We start from the raw sequence: 24,776 nt of genomic DNA, 5'->3' as shown, positions 1-24,776 counted from the left end.
TAATTTGCCAGTTCACTAGGATCTAGTTGTGGTTTCTTAATAAGAGGCTTAATAACTGCCAGCTTGAATGGTTTTGGCATGTGACCTAAAGACAATGACGAGTTAATAATATTGAGAAATGGTTCTTCTGCTACAGGTAACAACTCTTTCAGTAATTTAGTGTGGTGGCTGGAACAGTAGTTCTGCCCGGACGATAATGCGGAGCCATATAGTTAATATCAGTAATATGATTTCTGAGTAACATTGAGAATATCACTATATATTGTTGCAACACCGCCACCACGACCAGTTTGACGGGGCTTATGCTTTTAACAGTAGCTTGGTGGAGTAGACTCATTTAGACCAATATAATAATTTGGTTTTAGCCAAGTTTCAGTCACGCAGAGTACATCAAAACTATTATCTGTGATCATTTCATTTACAATAACTGCTTTGGGTGCGAGTGATCTAATGTTTAGGAGCCCAAATTTAAACAATTGTTTTTGTTCATTTATTTGACATTTTTCTGGTTTAACCACGATCAGATTTTTTCTAGATCCTGCATTAAATTTATATTTTGACCTCACTATCGGTGGAACACACACAGTCTTTAGCATCCTGGAGATGTTGTCCGACAGGTGTTCTGCTCCGACTCTTATGGGGTGCAGGCCATCAGCGCGAAAAAGCCTAGGATGCTCCCAGAAAAGATTTAAATTATTAACAAAGAGCAGTTCCTGTTCTTTACACCATGACAATAACCATTAGTTTAAAGCAAAAAAGTCTACTGAACCTTTTGTGTCCTCGTCGATACGTGGGAAGAGGACCTGACACGGTGATCGTTGTCGCGGGCGATGTGCCGTCTCAATCAGGCTCCTGAAGTCCCTCTTCAGTGAGACGGATCAGGGAAATCAGATGTTCAGTCCTCCTGGTGGCCCCACTCTGGAGGAACCAGGTGTGGTTCCCCGAGTTGATTCAACTGCTATCGGCAGCCCCTTGGCCGATACCACTGAGGAAGGACCTTCTCTCGCAAACGAAGGACATGATTTGGCATCTCCGGCCAGAGCTGTGGAGCCTTCACATTTGGCCCCTCGCTGGGAGCCTTTACAGCTTTACAGTAACTACCATTTTAGAGGCTGGAGCTCCATCTACTTTACACCCTTAAATGGTCAGTCTTTTCTGACTGGTGTGCAGCATGGAACGAGGACCCATCATCGTGTGACGTGTCCTACGTGCTAACCTGCAAGAGCTGCTGGATAAGGGGCACACCCCTTCCACGCTCAATGTATATGTAGCGGCAATCACAGCTAATCATTCAATCGTGGCTGGCCAGTCAGTTGGAAGAAACAACCTAGTCGTTAAGTTTCTGAGGGGAGCTCGAAAATTGAATCTTCCTCGCCCTCATACTGTGCCGAATTAGAACTTATCTATAGTCCTTAGGGCCCCGTGAGGACCTCCCTTTGAGCCACCTCAGTCTGCCGACTTGGGGCCCCTGTCGCTTAAGACCGTCCTCCATCTGGCTTTAACGTCTGTCAAGCAAGTGGGTGACCTGCAAGCACTGTCAGTCAGTGCTTCCTGTCTTGAGTTTGGGCCTAACATCTGTAGAGTTGTCCTCAAACCGAGACACGGCTAGGTGCAGAAAGTGCTCTCCACTCCGTTCAGAGCAAAATGTATTACCCAGTACAGAAGGTGAGCAGGGTCCTAATCCATTCTGCCCATTTCGGGCTCTTAAGAGTGTATGTTGTGCGCTCTGGCCCATTTAGGCACTCAGAGCAGCTCTTTGTATTCTTCGGTGGCTGCTCTAAAGGGCTGCTGGTTACGAAGCAGAGACTATCTCGCTGGAGAGTCAATGGTATAGCCCTGGCTTATGCCTCAGCGGGCTTGCAGTGCCCTATAGGTGTGAGAGAATGGCCTCCTCCTGGGTGTGGTCCAGCGGGATTTCTATTGGTGGCACTTGTGCGGCCACCGGCTGGTCATCGCCATCTGCCTTCACTAGGTTTTATAACTTGGATGTCCCTGCCCTGCAGGCATGGATCTTGTCCACTTAACTCTACCTAATCCCCTTTGTAAGTGGAGAGGGTTATGTTATGTAGTCCCCAGCCTATGCGGGTTGGATCTCATTATTGCCTCATGCTTACAGGAGCCCTCAGTACGGTACGCAGAGCACTTCGTTCTGCACTCAATTATAGCACGACGGTATTGGATGCGTTCCCCAAAAGCATTAGCGATGCAACGGGAGAGACCGTTCGAAAGGGAATGCTCTGCTTACTAACATAACCTCGGTTCCCTGAGATAAGTAACAGTTCAAGTAACAGAGTAAACAGGAGATTCCCCAAAAGTGTCAGCAAGTGACTGTCTCTCCTCTGAACATACGCTGATCTGGTGTAACTTTCACTTCAGGTTTTGTTCTCTCTGTATTAATACTAGGGCTGCACGATAAATCGCATGCGATATTTAACGCGCATCTTATCAGTAAAGCCGGTTCTGTAATCAGCGGTAAATCTCCATCACCTGCGGGCTTTCACATTGAGCAGCATTAACTACACAGAGCCGTTGTTCACTGACGAGCTGCGCAAAACCACGTTCATATTCGCACGATTTTTTGCGCAGCTCATCAGTGAACAACGGCTCTGTGTAGTTAATGCTGCTCAATGTGAAAGCCCGCAGGTGATGGAGATTTACCGCTGATTACAGACCCGGCTTTACTGATAAGATGCGCGTTAAATATCGCATGCGATTTATCGTGCAGCCCTAATTAATACACATATGAGTAAATATCGGTAGAAACAGCATCATGCAACAGCATTATGAACATATGACAAAAATACTGCATTAAATTTAAGATCTGCTTTGCTTATAAAATTTTGTAATTATTGGTAAAAAACGAAATAAAACATTGATATCCAGGCTACATTTATGTTCTTTTGTATTCACATATCACATGTGTGAATTGTACAGTGTTCTGTTTTACAGAAGCAGGCAGAATATAGCACTCCAAAAATGGTAAAAAATAGGGCATGTATTGTATTAATTTGAAGACATTTTCTGTATTTATTTTTTTGCAGGTGTTTTACCTGTATTTTGAATTTTACACTGCATTGGGTTGTGTTTTAGAGTTAACAGAAATGCCATACAATTACTGGATAATGTCTTGGCAGAATATCACCAGTATTTTCCTATCTTTCTTTTTTTTCTTGCTTTTTTTATTTATTCATTAATTAATTTTATTTTTAGGTTAGTACATCCTGAGCTGAATGTATTAATATTTTCATTCTGAACGAAATCACAGTCTCTTGATTAGATAGTGATCATTATAGAATGAGTTTAGGACAGTGATATTCAACTTACCCTTCATAGTGAATGAAACAGCAGAGCTTGATTGTGATGATTTTGGTGTTTTATCTCTCTGTCCTCTACACCAGTACTGACCCTGATCAGATGTAATGGCTTTCACAATACTAAGAGTGTTTCCATCTACGCTGTAACGGCTACCTAATCCCCTTTGTAAGTGGAGAGGGTTATGTTATGTAGTCCCCAGCCTATGCGGGTTGGATCTCATTATTGCCTCATGCTTACAGGAGCCCTCAGTACGGTACGCAGAGCACTTCGTTCTGCACTCAATTATAGCACGACGGTATTGGATGCGTTCCCCAAAAGCATTAGCGATGCAACGGGAGAGACCGTTCGAAAGGGAATGCTCTGCTTACTAACATAACCTCGGTTCCCTGAGATAAGTAACAGTTCAAGTAACAGAGTAAACAGGAGATTCCCCAAAAGTGTCAGCAAGTGACTGTCTCTCCTCTGAACATACGCTGATCTGGTGTAACTTTCACTTCAGGTTTTGTTCTCTCTGTATTAATACTAGGGCTGCACGATAAATCGCATGCGATATTTAACGCGCATCTTATCAGTAAAGCCGGTTCTGTAATCAGCGGTAAATCTCCATCACCTGCGGGCTTTCACATTGAGCAGCATTAACTACACAGAGCCGTTGTTCACTGACGAGCTGCGCAAAACCACGTTCATATTCGCACGATTTTTTGCGCAGCTCATCAGTGAACAACGGCTCTGTGTAGTTAATGCTGCTCACAGGTGTTTTACCTGTATTTTGAATTTTACACTGCATTGGGTTGTGTTTTAGAGTTAACAGAAATGCCATACAATTACTGGATAATGTCTTGGCAGAATATCACCAGTATTTTCCTATCTTTCTTTTTTTTCTTGCTTTTTTTATTTATTCATTAATTAATTTTATTTTTAGGTTAGTACATCCTGAGCTGAATGTATTAATATTTTCATTCTGAACGAAATCACAGTCTCTTGATTAGATAGTGATCATTATAGAATGAGTTTAGGACAGTGATATTCAACTTACCCTTCATAGTGAATGAAACAGCAGAGCTTGATTGTGATGATTTTGGTGTTTTATCTCTCTGTCCTCTACACCAGTACTGACCCTGATCAGATGTAATGGCTTTCACAATACTAAGAGTGTTTCCATCTACGCTGTAACGGTCAGACGTCTGTAACATTACACTGTCTGTGCCTTTATACCACTCATATCTCCACTCAGCTGTCCAGTCAGGTCTTCTGTCATTTGTCAGGACATTTCTCTGTCTCCAGTTACTGTAAGACTCAATCACACACTTCAGATTGACTGTCTCTCCAGTGAATACAGGACTGTCTGGTGTCACAGTCAGTGTAGATCTGGGTAAATCTGTTAATAACAAAGTAAAAAAAAAATAAAGGTAACAAAATAATAAAGTTTATACATTATCTTTTATTTAATTTCATAACATTTGTTCTGTTTTGCTTTTACACTGTCATTAGTTTCCTCATTCTTCAGAAGAATGTGCACCCCTTATTACTGACCCGAATCAGATGTTTCAGATCGTTCAATAGTGAGAGTGTTTCCATTTACAGTGTAATCCTCAGACATTTTAGTGCCGTCTTTATACCACTCATATCTCCAGTTACTGCAAGGCTCAATCTCACACTTCAGATTGACTGTCTCTCCAGTGAATACAGGACTGTCTGGTGTCACAGTCAGTGTAGATCTGGGTAAATCTGTTAATAACAAAGTAAAAAAAAAATAAAGGTAACAAAATAATAAAGTTTATACATTATCTTTTATTTAATTTCATAACATTTGTTCTGTTTTGCTTTTACACTGTCATTAGTTTCCTCATTCTTCAGAAGAATGTGCACCCCTTAAATCCCCATTCAAAAAGAACACGTAACACAGGAAAAGAACATACATGCACTTAAAATCACACCTGAACAGAGCATAATTCAGTCTTCAGACTTCCTGAGGATCAGTTGTAGTATAAATTGCACAAAGACTGGACCTTAAATAAATAGACCTTTTTCTACTTACACACAGGTGAGCACAAATGCACACAGACACAAGCACACACACTCGAAGTTACATGCCTAAACTTTTATATGTCCTTATATGCATCTCCTCGTCCCGCCACCATTTTTAACGTATTATGCAATATCTAAATTAATAAATAAATAAATACAAAGACAATAATTAAATGGAATTATAGACAACACATTGGGGGTTCGCCAGTTGGTGGTTGGGACATGGTGCTACAACTTTAATGGTTCAAAATGGCTTCCAAATATCTGTCCACTTTAGTGGACGCCATGCATGTTAGGGTTAATCAAATAATCCAACACCAGGAAGCACAAGTGTAACACAACCAGCAACAGACAAAACCAAACAAATAACTCAGGATATGTGTCATGTTTTAAATATTGTATTTTATTTTAAAAAATTACTTAATTAATAATAACTAATAAACATGAATATCAAATGTGTGACCTGGATTCATTATTTTTATTTTATTTATTTTTTTGTGCACAATTGATATTTTTGAAGCTAAATTAAATCTGTTTAAACTTTCATTGTGGTTAATCCATAAGCAATACACAATGTTGCTATCCATGATACTGTCATGATGATGGTCTTGTGTTTCCCTGTTTTGTGTTTAAGGACATTTATGTATGTGTGTGTGTGTGTGTGTGTGTGTGTTCCCATTGTTTATTTGTTTAGTTCCCATTTCCCTTGTTGCCTTGCCTACCTTGTTTGTTTCCATAATTGCCCTGGTCTGTTACCATGGCTGCTCAATTGCCTACCCGTACTTCGCTAGCCCCTTGTTATCTTGTCTGTTTCTCTACTTTATTGTCTGGTATGGATGTGTGATACACATTTGTTTCAGTTCCTGTATTTGGTTCATCTTGTTCATTGTTGGATTTACTGTTGTCTTGTTTAAATAAGCTTTAAACTGCACTTGGTTCCAACATTCTGTTTTACTGAAACAGCCATGTTACAAAAACACCAGACCATTGATAGATCTAGTCGAATTAATTCAGCTTCACCAAGAAACTCATTGACTCGAGGCCCATCGAAGACTTTCTGGACATTTCTTATCTAACTGACCTGCCTGACTTTGCTCTCATTGATTTCTTCTGCCAGTGATCTGTAATGATCCTCGAGGATCACTGAGTGAGTTTCTAGAATTACACTCGTACGCCCTTTGTGTGACACTGATGTTAAAGAGGAGAGATGTGGAGAGGAGAGTAATGGTCTCTCCTCCGTCTGAACAATCACTATTTGTTTAATATGATTCAACATTAGATCATCTGAAACAATCATGACACTTACAGTGAACATGTATTTTTTTTTTTCTTTTTAACTTAATTATGTCATGTTACTCTGAGAACTTCACAAGCTTGTAGATTCAGTGTGTCTCATCTGAATAAATGATTATACATGTAGTAGAGTGAGCTTAGGAGGACAGAGACACTCAACTCACCCTTCACTGAGAGAGAAACAGCAGAGCTTGATTGTGATGAGACTGATCTTCCATCTATGTGTCCTTTACACGTGTACTGACCCGAATCAGATGTTTCAGATCGTTCAATAGTGAGAGTGTTTCCATTTACAGTGTAATCCTCAGACATTTTAGTGCCGTCTTTATACCACTCATATCTCCAGTTACTGCAAGGCTCAATCTCACACTTCAGATTGACTGTCTCTCCAGTGAATACAGGACTGTCTGGTGTCACAGTCAGTGTAGACGTGGGTAAATCTATTTAGAAAGACAAAAACATAAAGTGACTCAAATAGCACTTACAGTGAAAACAAATGTTACAAAACGTCTCCAGGTTACGTATGTAACCATGGTTCCCCGAAGGGAATGAGACGCAGCGTCCGAAGACACTAAGGGAACGCCCCCAGCGTGACCACACCCTGAATCACATGTGTAATCAGTCCAATGGAAGGGTGAGACGTCATAGGCCGGTGACGTAGCGACCAGGAAGCTTTAAAAGCACATGAGGTGGAACCAGCGTCAGCTTCTAGGAATGAAGCAAGCGCTCGCAGGGATGCCGGAAGAATGGCTCTGAGACGCAGCGTCTCGTTCCCTTCGGGGGAACCATGGTTACATACGTAACCTGGAGACGTTCCTCTTCAGGAACTTGAGCTGCGTCCGAAGACACTAAGGGAACGAGAATGCCCATGCCGTCAGACTTGCAAATCCCTGTCTAGTGTGGAAGAGCACAGCTAAGACAAAAGAACAGAAGAGCCAGGGGTGGCTCGCATATCAAGGCCATAGAACCTGGCGAAAGTGAGGGGCGTGGACCATCCTGCTGCGTTGCAGATGTCCTGCATAGACACACCTGCTAAGAAGGCCTTGGAGGCCGCCATACCTCGGGTCGAGTGAGCCTTGACTCCCAATGGTGTGGGGAGATCAGAGGACTCTTAGGCAGTAGTAATGGCATCAACTATCCACCGACTGAGGGTCTGTTTAGTAGCAGGACGACCCCTATTAGGGGGACCATAGCATACAAGCAGTTGGTCCACCCTCCTCCACAGGGCAGCTTTGTGGATGTATGCTCGCACTGGACACATGCAATTAAGCTTCTGCTGGTCTGGCTCCCTGAAGGGAGGAGGACAAAAGGCCTGCAGCACGATAGTCTGTGGTATAACAGAGGGAACCTTCGGAACATACCCCGCTCGAGGGTAGATAAACACTTTGGCCATGCCGGGCGCAAATTCTAAGTAGGAAGGGGCCACTGAGAGGGCCTGAAGATCTCCAACTCTCTTTAGAGAAGTAATAGCTAGAAGAAAAGTAGTCTTAATTGTCAGGAAGCGATCAGAGATTTCTTCAATAGGCTCGAATGGAGACTTACAAAGAGCTTCTAGCACCACAGCCAGGCCAAGTCTGTACCATAGCATCCAGCCCCAGTGGAGCCGGATGAGTCAGAGAGAACCAGAGGGGACAGTGCGATGTCGTCTGAGTCGCAAACAAGTCCACCTGAGCCTGGCCAAAAATTCTCCATATCTGCTTCACCACCTCGGGGTGAAGCCTCCATTCCCCGGGCCTCGGCCCCTGTCTCGACAGGACGTCTGCTCCCATATTCAGATACCCAGGAATATGCACTGCTCTCAATGACAGGATTTTGCCCTGGGACCACACAAGGATCTGGTGCGCCAGCTTGTACAAGGGGCGCGAACGCAGGCCTCCTTGGTGGTTGATATAAGAGACCACCACTGTGTTGTTGGTGCGCACAAGCACATGGCGATCTCTCAGGTCCGGGAGTAATCGTTTCAAAGCTCGAAATACAGCCAACATCTCCAGGCAGTTGATGTGCCAAGTGAGATGGCGACCGCTCCACAGACCGCGGGCAGGGTGGCCACTCATCACCGCACCCCAGCCGGTGAGGGACGCAACCGTCGCTAGCGTTACGCGGCGACAAGGAGCTCCCAGCACCGGGCCCTGAGACAAGAACCAAGGTTTCCTACACATGTCCAAGGCACGTAGGCATCGCCGCGTTACCTTGATCACGTGAAGCGGATTTTCCCTCGGGGAAAACCCCTTGGACTTGAGCCACCACTGTAGGGGTCTCATGTACAGCAGGCCAAAAGGTATCACGTTGGACGCAGCTGCCATTAACCCCAATAGTTTCTGAAACTGCTTGACAGTGAGTGACTGGCCTTCTCTGACTCTCTTGACTACCGTGGGGATCGACTCGATCCGAGCAAGAGACAACCGTGCCTGCATCGTGGTCGAATCTCACACCATGCCCAGATAGGTAATCCTCTGTAATGGAGAAAGGACACTTTTCTTGGTGTTTAGTCTTAACCCCAAGTCCTTCATGTGAGCAAGAACAACATCTCAATTTCGAACCTCCATCTGCTCCGATTGAGCTAAAATCAACCAATCGTCGATATCATTTAGTATGCGGATGCCCTGGAGTCGCAGTGGAGCCAGAGCGGCTTCCACACACTTCGTAAAGTGCGGGGTGAGAGTGCTAGGCCGAAAGGAAGAACTCGGTATTGGTAAGCTTCGCCCCTGAAAGCAAACCTCAGGAACTTCCTGTGAGTGGGAAGGATGGAGACATGAAAGTACATGATAGACTTGTAGGTCTATCGTAACAAACCAGTCCTCAACCCGGACTCCCTGTCATGAGGAAGGACCACCTCGATGGCCTTCTTCCTCGAGAGAGTGTTCACTTCCTGTTCTAATACCAGAGCCTGCTCGGGGCCCACGAGTGTGGTAAAGACCCCATTGAATGGTGGCGGAGGAGCGCCGAACTGAATGCGATAGCCTTTCTCTACAGTGTGCAGGACCCAACGAGATACATTTGGCAGTAGATTCAACGCTGCTAAATAATCTACTAAGGGAACCAGTCTCTCGAGACTGGGCTCTGGTGTACTTGTGGCTGCTAATTCGGTGCCCTGAAACGGAGGACCGGCAGGAGACGGCCGAACTAGCTGTTCTGGAGACCCCCGAAGGGGTAGCGAAGTCCCTGAACCTCTCAAGTCAGGGCCTTTTGGCCAAGGACTTCCTCTGAAGCACGACCCTCAGATCGGGCTTCGACTGCGAAGCCCTCGAACCAGAGCGCCGCTGACCTCGGTCCCATCACGGGGTAGCACGAGAAGCGACGCTCTGTTTTTGCTGCTCGTGGTATGAGGAGGAGGGGGTATGCCGCAGGAACGCCGCCGGCTGTTTATGGGCCTCCTGGTACCTGTCGACGACGGAATTGACACGTCGCCGAACAGGCCAGAAGGCGCAAGCGGGGCGTCCATGAGGAAGACCCTGTCATTTTCTTTAATATCTGACAGGGTCAACCATAAATGTCTCTCCGCTGCCACTAGAGCTGCCATAGACCGCCCAATGGCACATTTTATAGCTTCCTGGTCGCTACGTCGCCCGCCTATGACGTTTCGCCCTTCCATTGGACTGATTACACATGTGATTCAGAGCGTGGTCACGCTGGGGGTGTTCCCTTAGTGTCTTCGGACGCAGCTCGAGTTCCTGAAGGGGAACTATGTAGTTTCTAAATTTATTTTGTCATATTTCATAGCATATATTTTGTTTTGGTTTTGTCCTGTCATTAGTTCTCTGATCTCAGTGTTTTCTGGAGGCTCTGGCTCCGTCACGTCCTCAGACAAACGCCTCTGACTCGCCATAGAAAGCAGAATGAAGCTCCTGCTGAAGAAGAGCTGAAGACCTCCAAATACAACCTCATATGAGGAGCAACTGAATCTCAATCAACTTCAACAGTCTATCTGAAGACTTCATTAACTCATTAAACATTGTAACAGATTAATTCCTGAGTTGAAGTTAAAGGGATAGTTCACCCAAAAATTAATTCATTAATTACTCACCCTCATGCTGTTCCAAACCTGTGAGACCTTCGTTCATCTTCGGAACAGAAATTATGATATTTTGGATGAAATCCGAGAGCTCTCTGACCCTCCATAGACAGCAAGGGTCATGAAACTTTCAAAGTCCAGAAAGGTACCAAGAACATCGACAAAACATTCCACATGACTTCAGCTACGAGAATACTTTTGGTGCGCAAATAAAACAAAAATAACAAATTTATTCAACAATTCTTCTCCCCCGAGTTACCATCTACTGCCATTATCGAGATTAACACGACGCGTGATGCTGCTGACATAGAACATGCATGCGCTGCGCCTTGTTTACGAGCAGAGGAAAGCAAGCGCATGCGTTGTGTGTGTGCTGAATGCTCTGGGATGCTGCCCTGGAGTTTGTTTGAAGCGCAGAGAGCGCAACTTGGTTTTTGAACTGTGAAAATTACAATAAATACCCAGAGTCTCGATAAAGCCGACCCTGACTTCTTCCTTCCTTATCCGAACTACATCACAATCCTTGAGCTTGTCCAGAAAGCATCAGTCCCACAAGAAGAAACCACATGTGACAATTTTATCCAAAAGGACCTAAAATTATCTAATACGATCTCTTAGAATGTAGTTCTGAAAAAGATTAATGAGGCTAAGATATTTTAAATTATTTTGGATGAAACTTCAAATGTGTCACACTCACGAGCAAGTATCCTTTGTGGTCCGGTTTGTCCATCACATGCAAATAAAGGAGTGTTTCATCCAAGTGTGTCAGTTAAAAATCAACAACTGGCAGGACAACTGACTTGTTGGACATGATAATGGCCTTTCTTTCAGAAAATGGGTTGAATGCTGACATTATGTGGGGTAAAGCTTATGATGGTGCAACCTAGTGTTAGAGAAGACTGCTGAATCGAGTCCCCAATTTTTTATATATATTTAAATTTGAATTCTAGCAAGTGCCATGCTGCATTCATAGAAATGCAAAAGTTGTTATATGCTGGAGAGAAAACCTGGGAATTAAAACAGTGATCCACTAGGCCTGTCGAGAAAATGCTTTAAAAGCACAGCAGAGAGTCTTTTCTGCAGTTATGCAGCTGTTGGAAAAAAAAACTCAGACAACAATCCACCTGATCCAGCTGCCAGAGATGTTGTTTCAGATAATACATTTTGAGTTTATGCTTTCTTTGGAGGTGGCCAGCCCAGTCTTTCAGGAGGCTGCTGTTGCATCAGCTGCTCTTCAGCATAAAGATGTGGATCTGGCAGTGTCATACATAGTGGTGGAAGGAGTGCTAAAAAGGCTACTGGGACACTCAAGAACTAAGGGCAGCAAGTGAATTCAAGGTTGTGTTTAAAAAAGCAAAAGAGCAGGCTGGGGTTACTGAAATTGAGTTTCCTGACAAAATGCCTGGTGAGTCAAGACCCAGAAAATTACCGGCAAGGTATAAGTACAGTTGCAAGTCAACAGGATAATACCATCAACCTGGGAATTTGGAGGAGTTCTAGCAAACAAGGGTGTACTACACCTTTGTTGGTTACCATTACTCAAGAGATGGTCAGACAATTCACAGGAAAGGATAATAGTTCAACTGGCATTATCCTCAAAGGATTACACAGTCTGATCGTAGCATCCAAATAGTCAAGGAGTAGAACCTGGTGATGTTGAACTTGTCAGAACAGTTAGTAAGTCATATGGGATTGAGGCAGTGAAAGGTCTTCACGGAGCTTAAAGTATTTCACGCATCCTACTTCACCAAAAGTAATGTCTAGGAAATGCTAAAGTGCCTAAAAGACAATGAGATTGTATCTGTTTCCCCTCTCTTTCTGAACTCCTACAAATGTATGCAACATTACCTGTCTCCACTTCTATAGCTGAAAGGTCATTTTCAAAGGCAAAACTTGTGAAATCTAATCTTTGAAGTCTTTGTAATGAAGAGAGGCTCTCTGACCTACTGCTACTCTCCATCGAGCGTGACATTCCAATTAATCGTGGGGAAGTCATTCAAATACTTAAAAAGACAGCAAAAAGACAAATACTGGTTTAAATACAGTCAATTTATTTCATACATAAGTTTAATTTCTGTACAAAAAAAATGATTATGTTCATTGAACATTATTATATATATAATCATGCAGGAAATATTTTTTTTTAACTTATATTAAATAATATAATATATATAACAGGAAATATTTTTGATCAAAGGGGTTTGGCTGACAGAAAAAGTTTGGGAATCCTTGCCTCGTAAAACTGTATTTAAAATTATTAATGACCAAAGGCCTGTTCGCAACATGAGAGATAACTATGACAACTATAACGATAAAGCTTTCACAATCGTTCTAACTCTAACAATAATGATAACGGTACAGAGGAACAATATCATTGGATTCACTTGCAGTTTTTTTTTTCTCCCTAGCTGATGAACAATAAAAACTTTGACAGCCAATCTGAATCTATCTGACTTTAAAGAGCTCTAAGCATTTATCAAGCAATGAAACTGCAGTGCACTTAAACATAATGTTATTGTCAATGTAGATGCTAATATAGTTATTTTTCTTGGTGTGATCAGGCCTTAAAAGTTGTTTCAGTCCTCTACAGATATAAAAAGATGTGGCTGCTACAGAAGGGTATAAGAAAAGAGTCACAGATATTGATTTAGTGAAGTGAAGTAAAGTGAAGTGAAGTGACGTGTGGCCAAGTATAGTGATACATACTCAGAATTTGTGCTCTGCATTTAACCCATCCAAGTGCACACACACAGTAGTGAACACACACACACCATGAACACACACCCGGAGCAGTGGGGAGCCATATTGCTGCAGCGCCCGGGGAGCAGTTGGGGGTTTGGTGACTTGCTCAAGCAGGGGCAGATTTAGTGAATTGGGGGCCCCAGGCAAAATACAGGAATGGGGCCATATTCATTTGCACACATTTTCCTAGATCAACCTTGGGGTTCCTTTTTTTGTTGTGATGCTTGCTGCTGCACAATGGCTTCCCATAGTTGTGTCCAATGTTTATACATTTTTCATGTACAAGTTATAATGGCTTTCTTTCATGTTGTAGACCACATAAATAACAACTGATTTACAGTTGAGATACAGGTTTTCACAAAAAAATATATATATAAAATGATAAACCTCACAATTGAGCGTTTAAACCAGGGGTGAGCCAGAAGTATAACTTATTATATTAATTTTAAACGGGGTTATGTGGGTGGATTTTCACATTGGTCTGAACAAAAACTACACACTGGATTATTGAAAATGAACATCCATTCTCTGCCAGTAGGAGGCGCTTTTGGAACATCAGAAATATAGAATGAGAAAAGTGTGAAAAAATATAACCTATATTGACGAGGAAAGTCCACTGAGTTACCAGCTTAAGCCTGTGTGCAAAGGCTGTCTAATTCTAAACTTTAAAATACATTTATTTTTAGTTGTTTTAACTACACATTTAAATAAAACTGAAAAAATAATGAAAAGGCAATTATACATTTGCACACCTAAGGATTATATCAACCAAAAAAGTAACTGCGTATGTGTCCACTACTTGGTTCCTTCTCATAAATGAGTAAGCGGCATTTAAAACAATTATAAACATATAATGCACACTGTTTCTCAATATTATTTACAGCTTCAGATGCATGATATTTTCATCTCCTTCAAGCAGGATACACAAAAAGCACGTTCAACTTCGAAGGACGTTGTCGTGGTAATAAACACCATAAACAGCAATCATTCATGTGTCAGCGCTTAATGCGTATCTCCTATGAAAAGCATTTTAGTGGGCCCTTGGCTTTTGGGGGCCCAAGGCGGTCGCCTACCTTTGCCTAATGGGTAAGTCCGCCCCTGAGCTCAAGGGTCTCACCTCAGTCATGGCACTGAGGGTGGACGAGAGCACTGTACATGCACTCCCCCCACCTACAATACCTGCCAGACCTGAGACTCGAACCCACAACCTTCGGGTTACAAGTCAGGCTCTCTAACCATTAGGCCTCGACTGCCCCCTATTTAAAGAGCATTAAACAGATGTAAATTTGAACACTCACCTGATACAGTCAGTGTAACAGCAGCACTGGTGTCTGATCTCTGTGAGTCTGATCTCTCTCCTCTACAGCTGTAGTTACCACTGTAAGAAACATAATAAGCTCTGAATCTGAACTCTGCTGCTGTTGTTCTGTACGTATCGTGAGGGTCTCCATCTTTAAACCAGCTGTATGTCCACTGAATGTTTCCTCCTCCCTCTATGTCACATGTGAGAGTGACTGTCTCTCCTCTGAACACACGCTGATCTGGAGTCACCTTCACTACAGGTTTTGGTCTTTCTGTATTAATACACATATGAGTAGACATTGATGAAACATCGTCACAATATAATGATTGTGGTTATGAAAGCACAGTTAAGAGATCACTAATCACTGAATTAACCATGATGATCGATGCAATGAAATCCAGGCAGACGAGCAATGCTTATTTACATCAGAGATCACATTTGAATAAGGAAAAACTACATTTATTAAAATGTAAAAATATAGTGATAACAAATGAATCAAATAACTGTTAAAATTGTTAAAGCAAATAAGTTTCAAGATCTGATAGTATTATATCTAAAATATTGTATCTAATAGACAAAGTTTGTGAAGATCAGAGTATAGGGAAAGAAAAGCCCAAAATAAGTAGAATATTTGCAGAAAGCAAAGAGAGGAAGGAGATAATAAAAAAGAAAAAGATGCCCCCAGTCTTCTGAAACGAAATATTTTAAATGCTGTGCCTACGTGACAGGAAGGGACTAGGGAAAGTACCTATTAAAGTTGTATGTACTTTTCTTGCAACCCACTCATGACAAAATATACCATGGTCCTTGTAAAGCACACAGAATAACTTAAGCAATTGTGGCTTTAACACCTTCAGGGAGAATATAGCAAAATAAGCATAACTTAGGTTTGCAGACACTACTATAAGTATTATCACTTGTGTCTGTTTTCTTTGTTTGTCTTGTTTTTTTGTTGTTTGCTTATTAATCCTTATTTTGCAGTTGGATCAAACCTTTGCTCATCTCTTTTTTTTACCCAGCAAACAATAAGTACTTAAAAGAAAAGACTATATATACCATTCAAACTTTTTTTAACTGACCTAGAAGAAAAACAAAAATGGAGTGTGAATGATCTGGTAATTGTGTGTTTCATGGATGGATTTATCATCTTAACTGAAGGACTCACTGATCCAAATGTTTGAATTTATATCAGTGGGAAGAAGGTGATTTTGAACACACAGTACTGGTACCACATTAATTTGTCTCACTGCAGTTTAAAGTCCATGTTGGCATTAAAGCTGTTCAACAGCTCCTATTCTGGCAGGTGGGAATGATTTTCAAACCGTAGTTTATTGAAGGAGTTGACAAGGTAATAACTCAAGAAACTGAAAACCTGTCAAACTTCTATAGCTGTCTATTCTCAGTCTATTGTCTCTAACAAGCCTTTCAATTAAACCCATAGTGAATGAATATTCCTAAGCATAGCTGATGAAGATCTCAATGGCACGCCGTCATTATGTACAGTGAAAATTAAAAATGGAGTCAGTCTTTTCTGTGTCTCTGCAGAAAAACCTTATAAGCAAACAAAAATCTCACTCTATAACTAATTTCTGTTTTATACAGTAGACTATGATATTTTGCCATGAATGTGACTGAACTACTTTCCAATCGATCGATCAATTGATTGATTGATCAATTGATCAATCGATTGATTGATTGATTGAATAAATTGCAGAAATAGTGTTTTAGCAGCATGACTACCATTCTACCTACAAAGACAGTTGATCCTGTGAAGATGCAAAATAAATACATAAAACAATAGCAAAGAGACAAATGTCATGTATCTATGACAAATAAACTACTACAACGCAATTCACAATTGTTTAATAAATAAAATATACTGCAGTACGGCACAGTACCTTGAGTGAGTCCAGAGTGGATGAAGCACATCAGCACTGAAAGCAGAAGAAACACAGAGATGAAGCATCTCAATTCACTCAACACAATGCAAATTGACAACGGAGAATCAGTTTGATCCACTGAGGTTCACAACATACAACACACGACGATATTCTCATCAACCAATGTGACTTCTTTAGTTTTTCTTTCCTTGCTTTGTGTTTGTTTATGAATGTATGTATTAGTTTAGCTCTGTCTTTTTTGTATTCTGCTTTTCTATTTGTATAACTATTCATGTTCCATCAATTTTGTATCATTCCCTCTTCTTGTTTACCACGTTTGTTTAATGAAATCAATGTTTCACACCAATTATTCTTCACTGGGACATAAACAGCATAAACAACATCTGCAAAGTTACGACACTCAAAGTTCAAACAAAGGGAGATATTTTATTTGACAGAATTCGCTTTTTAAGGCCTACAACAAGCGGCTGGTAGGGACTACAACGAGCTTCTTCCTGGATTTGTGACATCACAAACCCTAAAATTTACATAAACCCTGCGCCCGGGAACACGCAACAAAGGGGATGAGGCCATGTTGGGCTGCTTTAGAGAAGAGGAAGAGTTGTTGTAGTAGAGTGTTGTTGCCAGGCCGTTGGAACGCTGTTATTTTCATCCCAATTGCAGGTCCTCTTTGTTCTGCCTTCCTAGGGATGCTGGACTTAGTGAACAATGGTTACATTTTATTTTTTACTCGGTGCCTGAAAATTATAATCCCAATATAGCTTTATGTGCTGCACATTTTACGGAAGACAGATTCCTCAATCAACATGAGTTCAATACCAGTGTTGTGCCCAATTCTGACCCCCTGCCAGATTATTACGCCACTAATATTGGTATTTTCAGGAGTAGGTTTGGGGGAGGGGTGAGGATTTGCGCAAAAGCTTGTCCAAATAGATGGAGCAGAAGCGTTTGTTTATGGGCCACAACCTGTAAGTATGTTTTATTCTTTGTTGATGTGTTTTCCATTAATAGTTTCTATGTTAATTTGATGTTGTAGCAAGGACATAAAAAAGGGCAATGCTGTTTGGCTCAGCTAGCCAGTTAACTAAATGCTTTAAGATGGTTTAGATCCTACCTGTCCGATCGCTACCACCTTGTTCATTTAAATGGGGAGTCATCTCAATTATCACCAGTAAAATATGGAGTGCCACAAGGATCTGTCCTAGGTCCTCTGCTATTTTCGATATACATGTTGCCCCTTGGTAATATTATTAAAAAATACGGGATTAGTTTCCACTGTTATGCCGATGATACTCAACTATATATCTCAACAAGACCAGATGAAACTTCTAAATTATCTAAGCTAACAGAGTGTGTTAAAAATGTAAAAGATTGGATGACCAATAATTTTATCCTATTAAATTCGGATAAGACAGAGATATTACTTATTGGACCAAAAGACAATACACCGAATCTCGTGGATTACAATGTCTGGTCAGAGGAGAACTGGCCCCCCGACTGAGCCTGGTTTCTCCCAAGGTTTTTTCTCCATTCTGTCACCGATGGAGTTTTGGTTCCTTGCCGCTGTCGCCTCTGGCTTGCTTAGCTGGGGACACTTCATTTCCAGCGATATCGTTTACTTGATTCCAAATGATTGCAAAGATACTATTTAAACTGAACTGAGCTGTATGTTGACATCACTGAATTCAATGATGAACTGTCTTTAACTGAAAAATTAGTGTTTACTATTGTAATTTTGCATTATTGACACACTGTTTTCCTAATTAATGCTGTTCAGTTGCTTTGACACAATCTGTATTGTTAAAAGCGCTATATAAATAAAGGTGACTTGACTTGACTTGACTAATTCGTCAAATGCCTACAAACAATCTTTTTTTTGTAATCCCACCAGTGAACTTCTAATGTTGGTGTCTATGTGATCAGTGTAAATTATTCTTTGATTAAGCCGGGCTCACACTACAGGAGTCTTAGGTCGGTTCACAATGCTGAAACGTCAATGACGATCTGCTGCGTGAGATCACGTGAGGTGTTCACTCGTGCATGATAATCTTAATACAATCTTGTAGTCTGTGATGTGCCACGATTTTCTGATCTTGTAGTGTGTGCGTTAAGATTTGAGGGAAGGAAATCTGCAAAGATTTCATAATCGGTTAGGATTTTAAAACTCCTGTAGTCTGAGCCTGACTTTTTTTAATGTTTTTTTTTTTTTAAAGTTTTTATATAGTGTTTACCCACATGCTTGTTTAGCTACAGGCATGCTAAATATGGTTCTGTGTTTGACTTGGGCACTGTAGTAAAGCCATGATGATTAGTCTTCGTAGTGGGCTCATAGTTCTGGCGACTAAAGCTTTAATAAGGATAAAACAGTATATCAAAATATAACATAATGCAGTAGCATTTACAAATAACAGCATATCCAAAACGTATGAGACAACTACAAAAAAATAACAAAAAAACATACAGTTCTGAAACGTCCTGTAAGAGGGTTCTACTTGATCTTTTTCAGTAATATTCTCTAGATCTGGTTCAGGCTCAAATTGACAAGGCAATATTTACACTATTGTTTACAATACACCGGAGCACATGCAACTACCCGTAATGGTAAGGGGCATGTGTGTCTGGACAACGTGCACTAGGCAATTAGCGAATCACAACACACTGGGCCAACTAACCAATCTCAGCCCATTGCATATTTCTGAGGGAGGGGCTTCATAGAATCAGGAACTCAACAGACCGTTTTTAGCTGAACGGAAACAGCTGTGTACAATAAAGGTAAAATATGTGAAAAATAATGTGATATAAAAAAAAAGCATGAACATGTTACACTGCACCCCCTAAACACAATCAAGCCTTCGAAAATAGCTGATTGACCACCTCTTTAATAGTGACTTTACAGATCTCAGACTTTACAGACTTTATCTCGTATATGGATTTAACATCTATATTAAGATAAACAAAGTTTGGTTCTACACCAGAAACACAAACTATCTATAATGCTTACAAGAATAGGCTACATCCTAAAATATAATTAGAAGTAAAATTATCATCAAGCTACATTTGAAAATGTATGTAATTATTAATGTATTCGCTTACCCACTTTAAATCATCATTGAGTGCTTGTAATAACTTCCGATTGTAATCTATAGTTGATTTTGATTAATAAGCAGACACATGCACTCTTTGTGTTTAATAACGCTACACTGCTAATATTTGTCATAAACATCCTTTATTGCTATAAAAATACCATGAGCTGCATACAAAACACATATAGAAAATATATTGTCATAATCATATGTCTATTTGCTTTCATATTTCATGTGTAGAAAAAGAGTGAACATGCTCTGACTCATAACACTCGCGCACGTGGAAGAAAACGGACGGTGCTCTACAGATCGCATAATTCAGTGGGCAATTAATAGAAATGTTATTCTGTATAAAGATCATGTGAGAATACATCTGTTCTCAAATACCAACGATAACAAGAACTCAGCATCCACTCCGGGATACTCTTCTTCTGTGTTTGTTTACACTAGTTTTCGAAACAGCGCCAGCCACTCTTGCCTTTTTGTGCAACAGCAGCTGCTCCGGTCACGTGATCCTAGCTAAAATCTTATTGGACGGCCCGTGTTTTCGCTTTACGAAACTGAAAAGATTCATCAGACTGGTTCGAAAAAAAAACGCGAAACCGAAACATTTTCGGTTTCGCGAATGTTCGCGGTCTATGTGGAAGCATCCATAGAAATCTATTGTTTTGTTCCAGCGCGTCATCGCGTTCATTTAGCTTTTTCGCGCTCAGTGTGGAAAGGCCTTTAGGGTTTTTTACACAAAGTATATGATGCAAAAAGGAGATCCAGACAGACAAGTCGATGCAGATTAATTAAAATGTATTTATAATGTTTTTTAATCATCAAATAAATCATAAATGATAATAAATTACCAAAACAATGACTGAATTAATGAAACTGAAAAATAATATGTTTAATAACCATAATAGATAAATCCTCTTACAATATTTCTAAGTATTTCTGAGTAGGGTTAACGATTAATTGCATTTGCGATAATATTGCGATATGAAAAAACGTGATTTTTCAAATCGCAGAGGCTGCAATTACACTCAGTCACGTGACACGCAAGAGTAAAGAGGTGTGTTCGACTTGAAGATTGATTGGTGTATGACATCAAAGTACGGTGAGAGAAAGCATAAGGAGACGCCCGCGCTCTCTAATAGCTCTCACAGTACTTTGATGACACACACCCATCGGTCTAAGCAGCGCTGCTTCAAGTCGAGCGCGGGCCATCAGCAGAAAAAGAAAATAAATAAAACAGTAAACAGCCAAAGGACATAAATTAGAATGGGAGATGGATCGGTTTGTGAAAGGGAAGAGAAAAGCCATAGATGAAGTCGCACAGACCCAGGCAGATGCTGGTCATTTAAAAGCTAAATGCAGAAAAACTTAGAATGGGAGATGGATTGGTTTGTGAAAGGGAAGAGAAAAGCCATAGATGAAGTCGCACAGACCCAGGCAGCTGCTGGTCATTTAAAAGCTAAATGCAGAAAATATGACGAGGCATATCTTGCTATCGGCTTCACTCACCGTGTCTATACAGGACGCTACAGTTGTCGCATCGCACCGCAACAGCTCGCTACAGAAAAGAACATTTTTGTTTAATCTATCTAATATTGTGTTGGTCATACTATACAATGATTTATAGCATGTCTTTGTTGACAATAATACAGAACATAAAGAGCTTTAAAAAATAATTGCATATTCAATTGCAATCGCAATATTGGGGTAAAAAAATTGCGCAATTAGATTATTTTCCAAAATCGTTCAGCCCTATTTCGGAGTAAAACAATTCTACCTACAGACAGCAAAACAGGCCTGCTAGAGCAATGAGAATGAGACAGGGTCAGAAGCAGAATAAGTGTCTAAGGCAGGAAACTCATACATTATTATACCCGAGCTAAAATTTGATAAGAAAAGGGTAAGCTCCTATGTCTCTGCACTTGGTTCAATAGGGGTCACAGTGAACTCATCAGGGTTGCACCTAAGTTGCAAACTTAAACAGACATTGTGGTTTTTGACACCTTTGGACCCCCAAAACGAGTTAGATGCGTTATGTTCTTGACACTTTGCAAAAACAAAGATAAGACACAATATAGATTCGCTGAACTGACAAGAACATAGGAAGGACAACCTAACTCTAAAATTGTTGACACAAAGAAGATCATCAGAATCAAAGTTTAAATGAGATAAGCTTAAGTAAGTATTCTTGGCAAAATACAAACACAGATTAATAGTAAAATCAGAAAATGTATTAATAAAGTAGAACATAGATATGTCTAAATGAATAAGCATGGATTATGGATATCATACCAAATAAATCAATCAAAATACAAGTCAAAAGAAATAAAAGCAAAACATGACGTCAATTCTTATGATTATAGAGAATAATGAAGAATAATGATAAATCATGAATACATATGTGAGTATATGTTTTTCTTTTTCTTTTCACATACACCAGTATTTTAAATGAACCAAACCCAGTTCAGTAAAAAGTGAATCAGAAAGGGAACCAGTGGTGAGTGACCTCAGTGCTTTAGGTGTTCACAATGTTAATGGATTTAATAGAATCATAAAAGGACCCAAAATTATGTGGTCTAAGTATGTTTCAATTGTAGGTCATTTTAGCAGGTCTGAGATCATTTGGGGTGTTGACATATGCATGATATATCGGATTAAGACCGTTTGGAGTGCTCAAATAAATTAGGTATAAAAACACCCTTAAACAATTAAACCAAAAAAAAAAACAGACACAAGTGGCATTTAAGAAATATAGCACAAGCAGAGTTTTCACTCAAAAAATTCACAAAATTAAGTTATGAAACCATAAATATGTTGTTCAAAATTAAGACCAAAGATACTTTTTGATTGTCAAGCGTTAGTTGAACATGTTTAAATTTTAATGTAATGAACTACAGCTGTGGTTTTTCTGCAAAGAACATAAGCAGAACTGACTTCACACATCCGCTATAAATGACATCGAAACAAACTGGTTAAATTGAAAAGGTGACTCAGTAAAGTCACAAATCATTTTCAGTAAGAGAGGTAGAGAGAATGGAAAGTGACAGAGAAACTTGTGTGTTTGGCCACTGTTCTCCAACTTTCTGAGTCTCTTATGGACTACAACAAAACCAAGCAACAGCACATGTCCACAGGGCCTCCATCTTTCACATGCAGCACAGATAAGATAAATGCATGTTTTCTGAAAAAATCTGTATCTGATCCTCAAGTAACATATCACCTCCTACACACAGCACAATCATTCATTTATCTTCAGCTGAATACTGTTTTAAAAGCAGAAAACCAAACAGAATATAGTGTAGGATATAATGAAATACTCACAGAGTATGAGAGGCAGTGCACCGGACCCCATACTGACACATTAATGTTTGCTAAATCAGACATTTCCTGTGTTTCACATTTTCAAGAAGAGATGAGGGAGGAGACAAAACTGTACACAAAAATACATTAAGCAATAGAAAAAGAGATCAATTCTAAGATATTTAGCTTCTCTTTTATTGCATGACATTGTTAGAGCTCTGTTTCTGATGATGGGGGTTGGTGTTAAAAAACTGTGTTATAATAACCCCTACACATACAACTCATTATATACACTATAAACACTTTAAAGGAGACAGACATGTAGATGTGTGTGAAAGATGTTTTCTCTGTTTTGGAGGGATGGTTATTTTTAAATCACTCTATTTATTGCATCAGAATGTGTTAATACTTTAAGGGTGGGTAATTTTCAGTTGTTTATTGCAACAATACATAACTACAATAACTTTGTCTAGTGCTCTTATAAAAGTTTATAGCATGATTTGTGAAAATTTAACTATACTGAATGACATAGCATAGATTTCTTCATGGCTAGTTTTTGCGTATTTCATTTCATTCTGTAATCTACTTGTTCTACAGATCAGTGTGTACTAGTGTTAAATGCTACTGTTTTTTTTTACAGCATTGATAAAGTTTATGACAGATAATATAATGATAATTTTTGCGTTTCCCTTACCGAATGTCATATCCTGTCAGCAAAAACCTGTCCATGGGCTTTTTTGATTGCTTTCAGTTTAAGTGCAGGCGATGTAGTGTTGCCAGATTTTGATACTAAAACAAACTAAAAATAGATAATATACCGAAATTATTTCCAATCTTTTGCAAATAAGATAAGATATCGCTGACTCTAAACTGCAACTTCCTACTTTATTAACTTTCTAAAGTATTAAATTAAGTGGAAAGGACAAGTCCAAAACGCTTATAATAGCTGGATCTGGCAACACGGAGGCTGCGCAGCTTTCTCAAGCCTCGTTCACTCAGCTAGCGTCTCGCAGTGATCATTTTCATACCAGGGAGGCTAAACATTCTTGCATACTGTCTAAATTGAATTATACATGTCATGCAGGCATTCATATGAGGAGTTTAACAGCAAATTAGTCATTCAAAGATCAAATTTTATTTTTGAACATGACAAATTTACAGAGGTCCGGATGGTGGCCTCATAGCTGGTTACGGGCCTGCTCACAGAGAAGTTCCTCCAGTAATTGTCCTTGCACTTCATTATTTTGTTCGTTCACACTGTCAAGGCCACACGCAGTACGGACAGACCAGTGAATACTAAGTAAAATCATGACGTGACTCCTAATGTAGACCTACTTATGTAAGTCCTGATCTTATTTGAGTTATTATCTTGTCAACAATTGCAGTGTGCCTAGTTAATGGCAACTAAGCTGCTTTTACATAGAGACTGATATAATGAACAAGTAATCAGGGGCGGACTTACCCATTAGGCAAAGTTAGGCGACCGCCTTGGGCCCCCAAAAGCCAAGGGCCCCCTAAAATGCTTTTCATATAGGATATGCGCATTAAGCGCTGACACGCGAACGTTTGCTGATTACGGTGTTTATTAACACGACAACCATCTGAGTCAGTGGCGCCTGCAGGTGTACGGCTGTACGCACTGTGAGTACCGTGAGCACTCAGACTGACCTGAGATTTGCCCCGCAAACATTTCAGCAGTTATTATAGGCCTGTGTCTCCCGTATTTCTGTCGACTGAACCAGCCATGCCATTAGTTATGAATTTATCAGTCTTTTGCATGCCAAAGTCAATTTCTG

The 24,776-nt window shown here is 40.4% G+C and overlaps 1 protein-coding gene across 1 annotated transcript in view; it reads right to left on the bottom strand.

Moving 5' to 3' along the window:
• The window catches only part of LOC107676190 (Fc receptor-like protein 5), a 59,159-nt gene that overhangs the window by 8,093 nt on the left and 26,290 nt on the right, over positions 1 to 24,776 (bottom strand). Inside the window, exons 2-3 of the mRNA XM_016470702.1 lie at positions 6,801 to 7,076; positions 4,849 to 5,043 (exon numbers count right to left, since the gene is read on the bottom strand). Of these exons, the coding sequence (XP_016326188.1) occupies positions 4,849 to 5,043; positions 6,801 to 7,076 (471 nt within the window). The remainder of the gene's footprint in view (positions 1 to 4,848; positions 5,044 to 6,800; positions 7,077 to 24,776) is intronic.

The sequence above is a fragment of the Sinocyclocheilus anshuiensis genome, unplaced genomic scaffold, assembly GCF_001515605.1.
Source record: "Sinocyclocheilus anshuiensis isolate Anshui unplaced genomic scaffold, SAMN03320099.WGS_v1.1 scaffold3955, whole genome shotgun sequence".
Taxonomy (NCBI): domain Eukaryota; kingdom Metazoa; phylum Chordata; class Actinopteri; order Cypriniformes; family Cyprinidae; genus Sinocyclocheilus; species Sinocyclocheilus anshuiensis.
The sequence above is the reverse complement of the archived record's forward strand: the minus strand, read 5'-3'. Positions and strand labels throughout refer to the sequence as shown.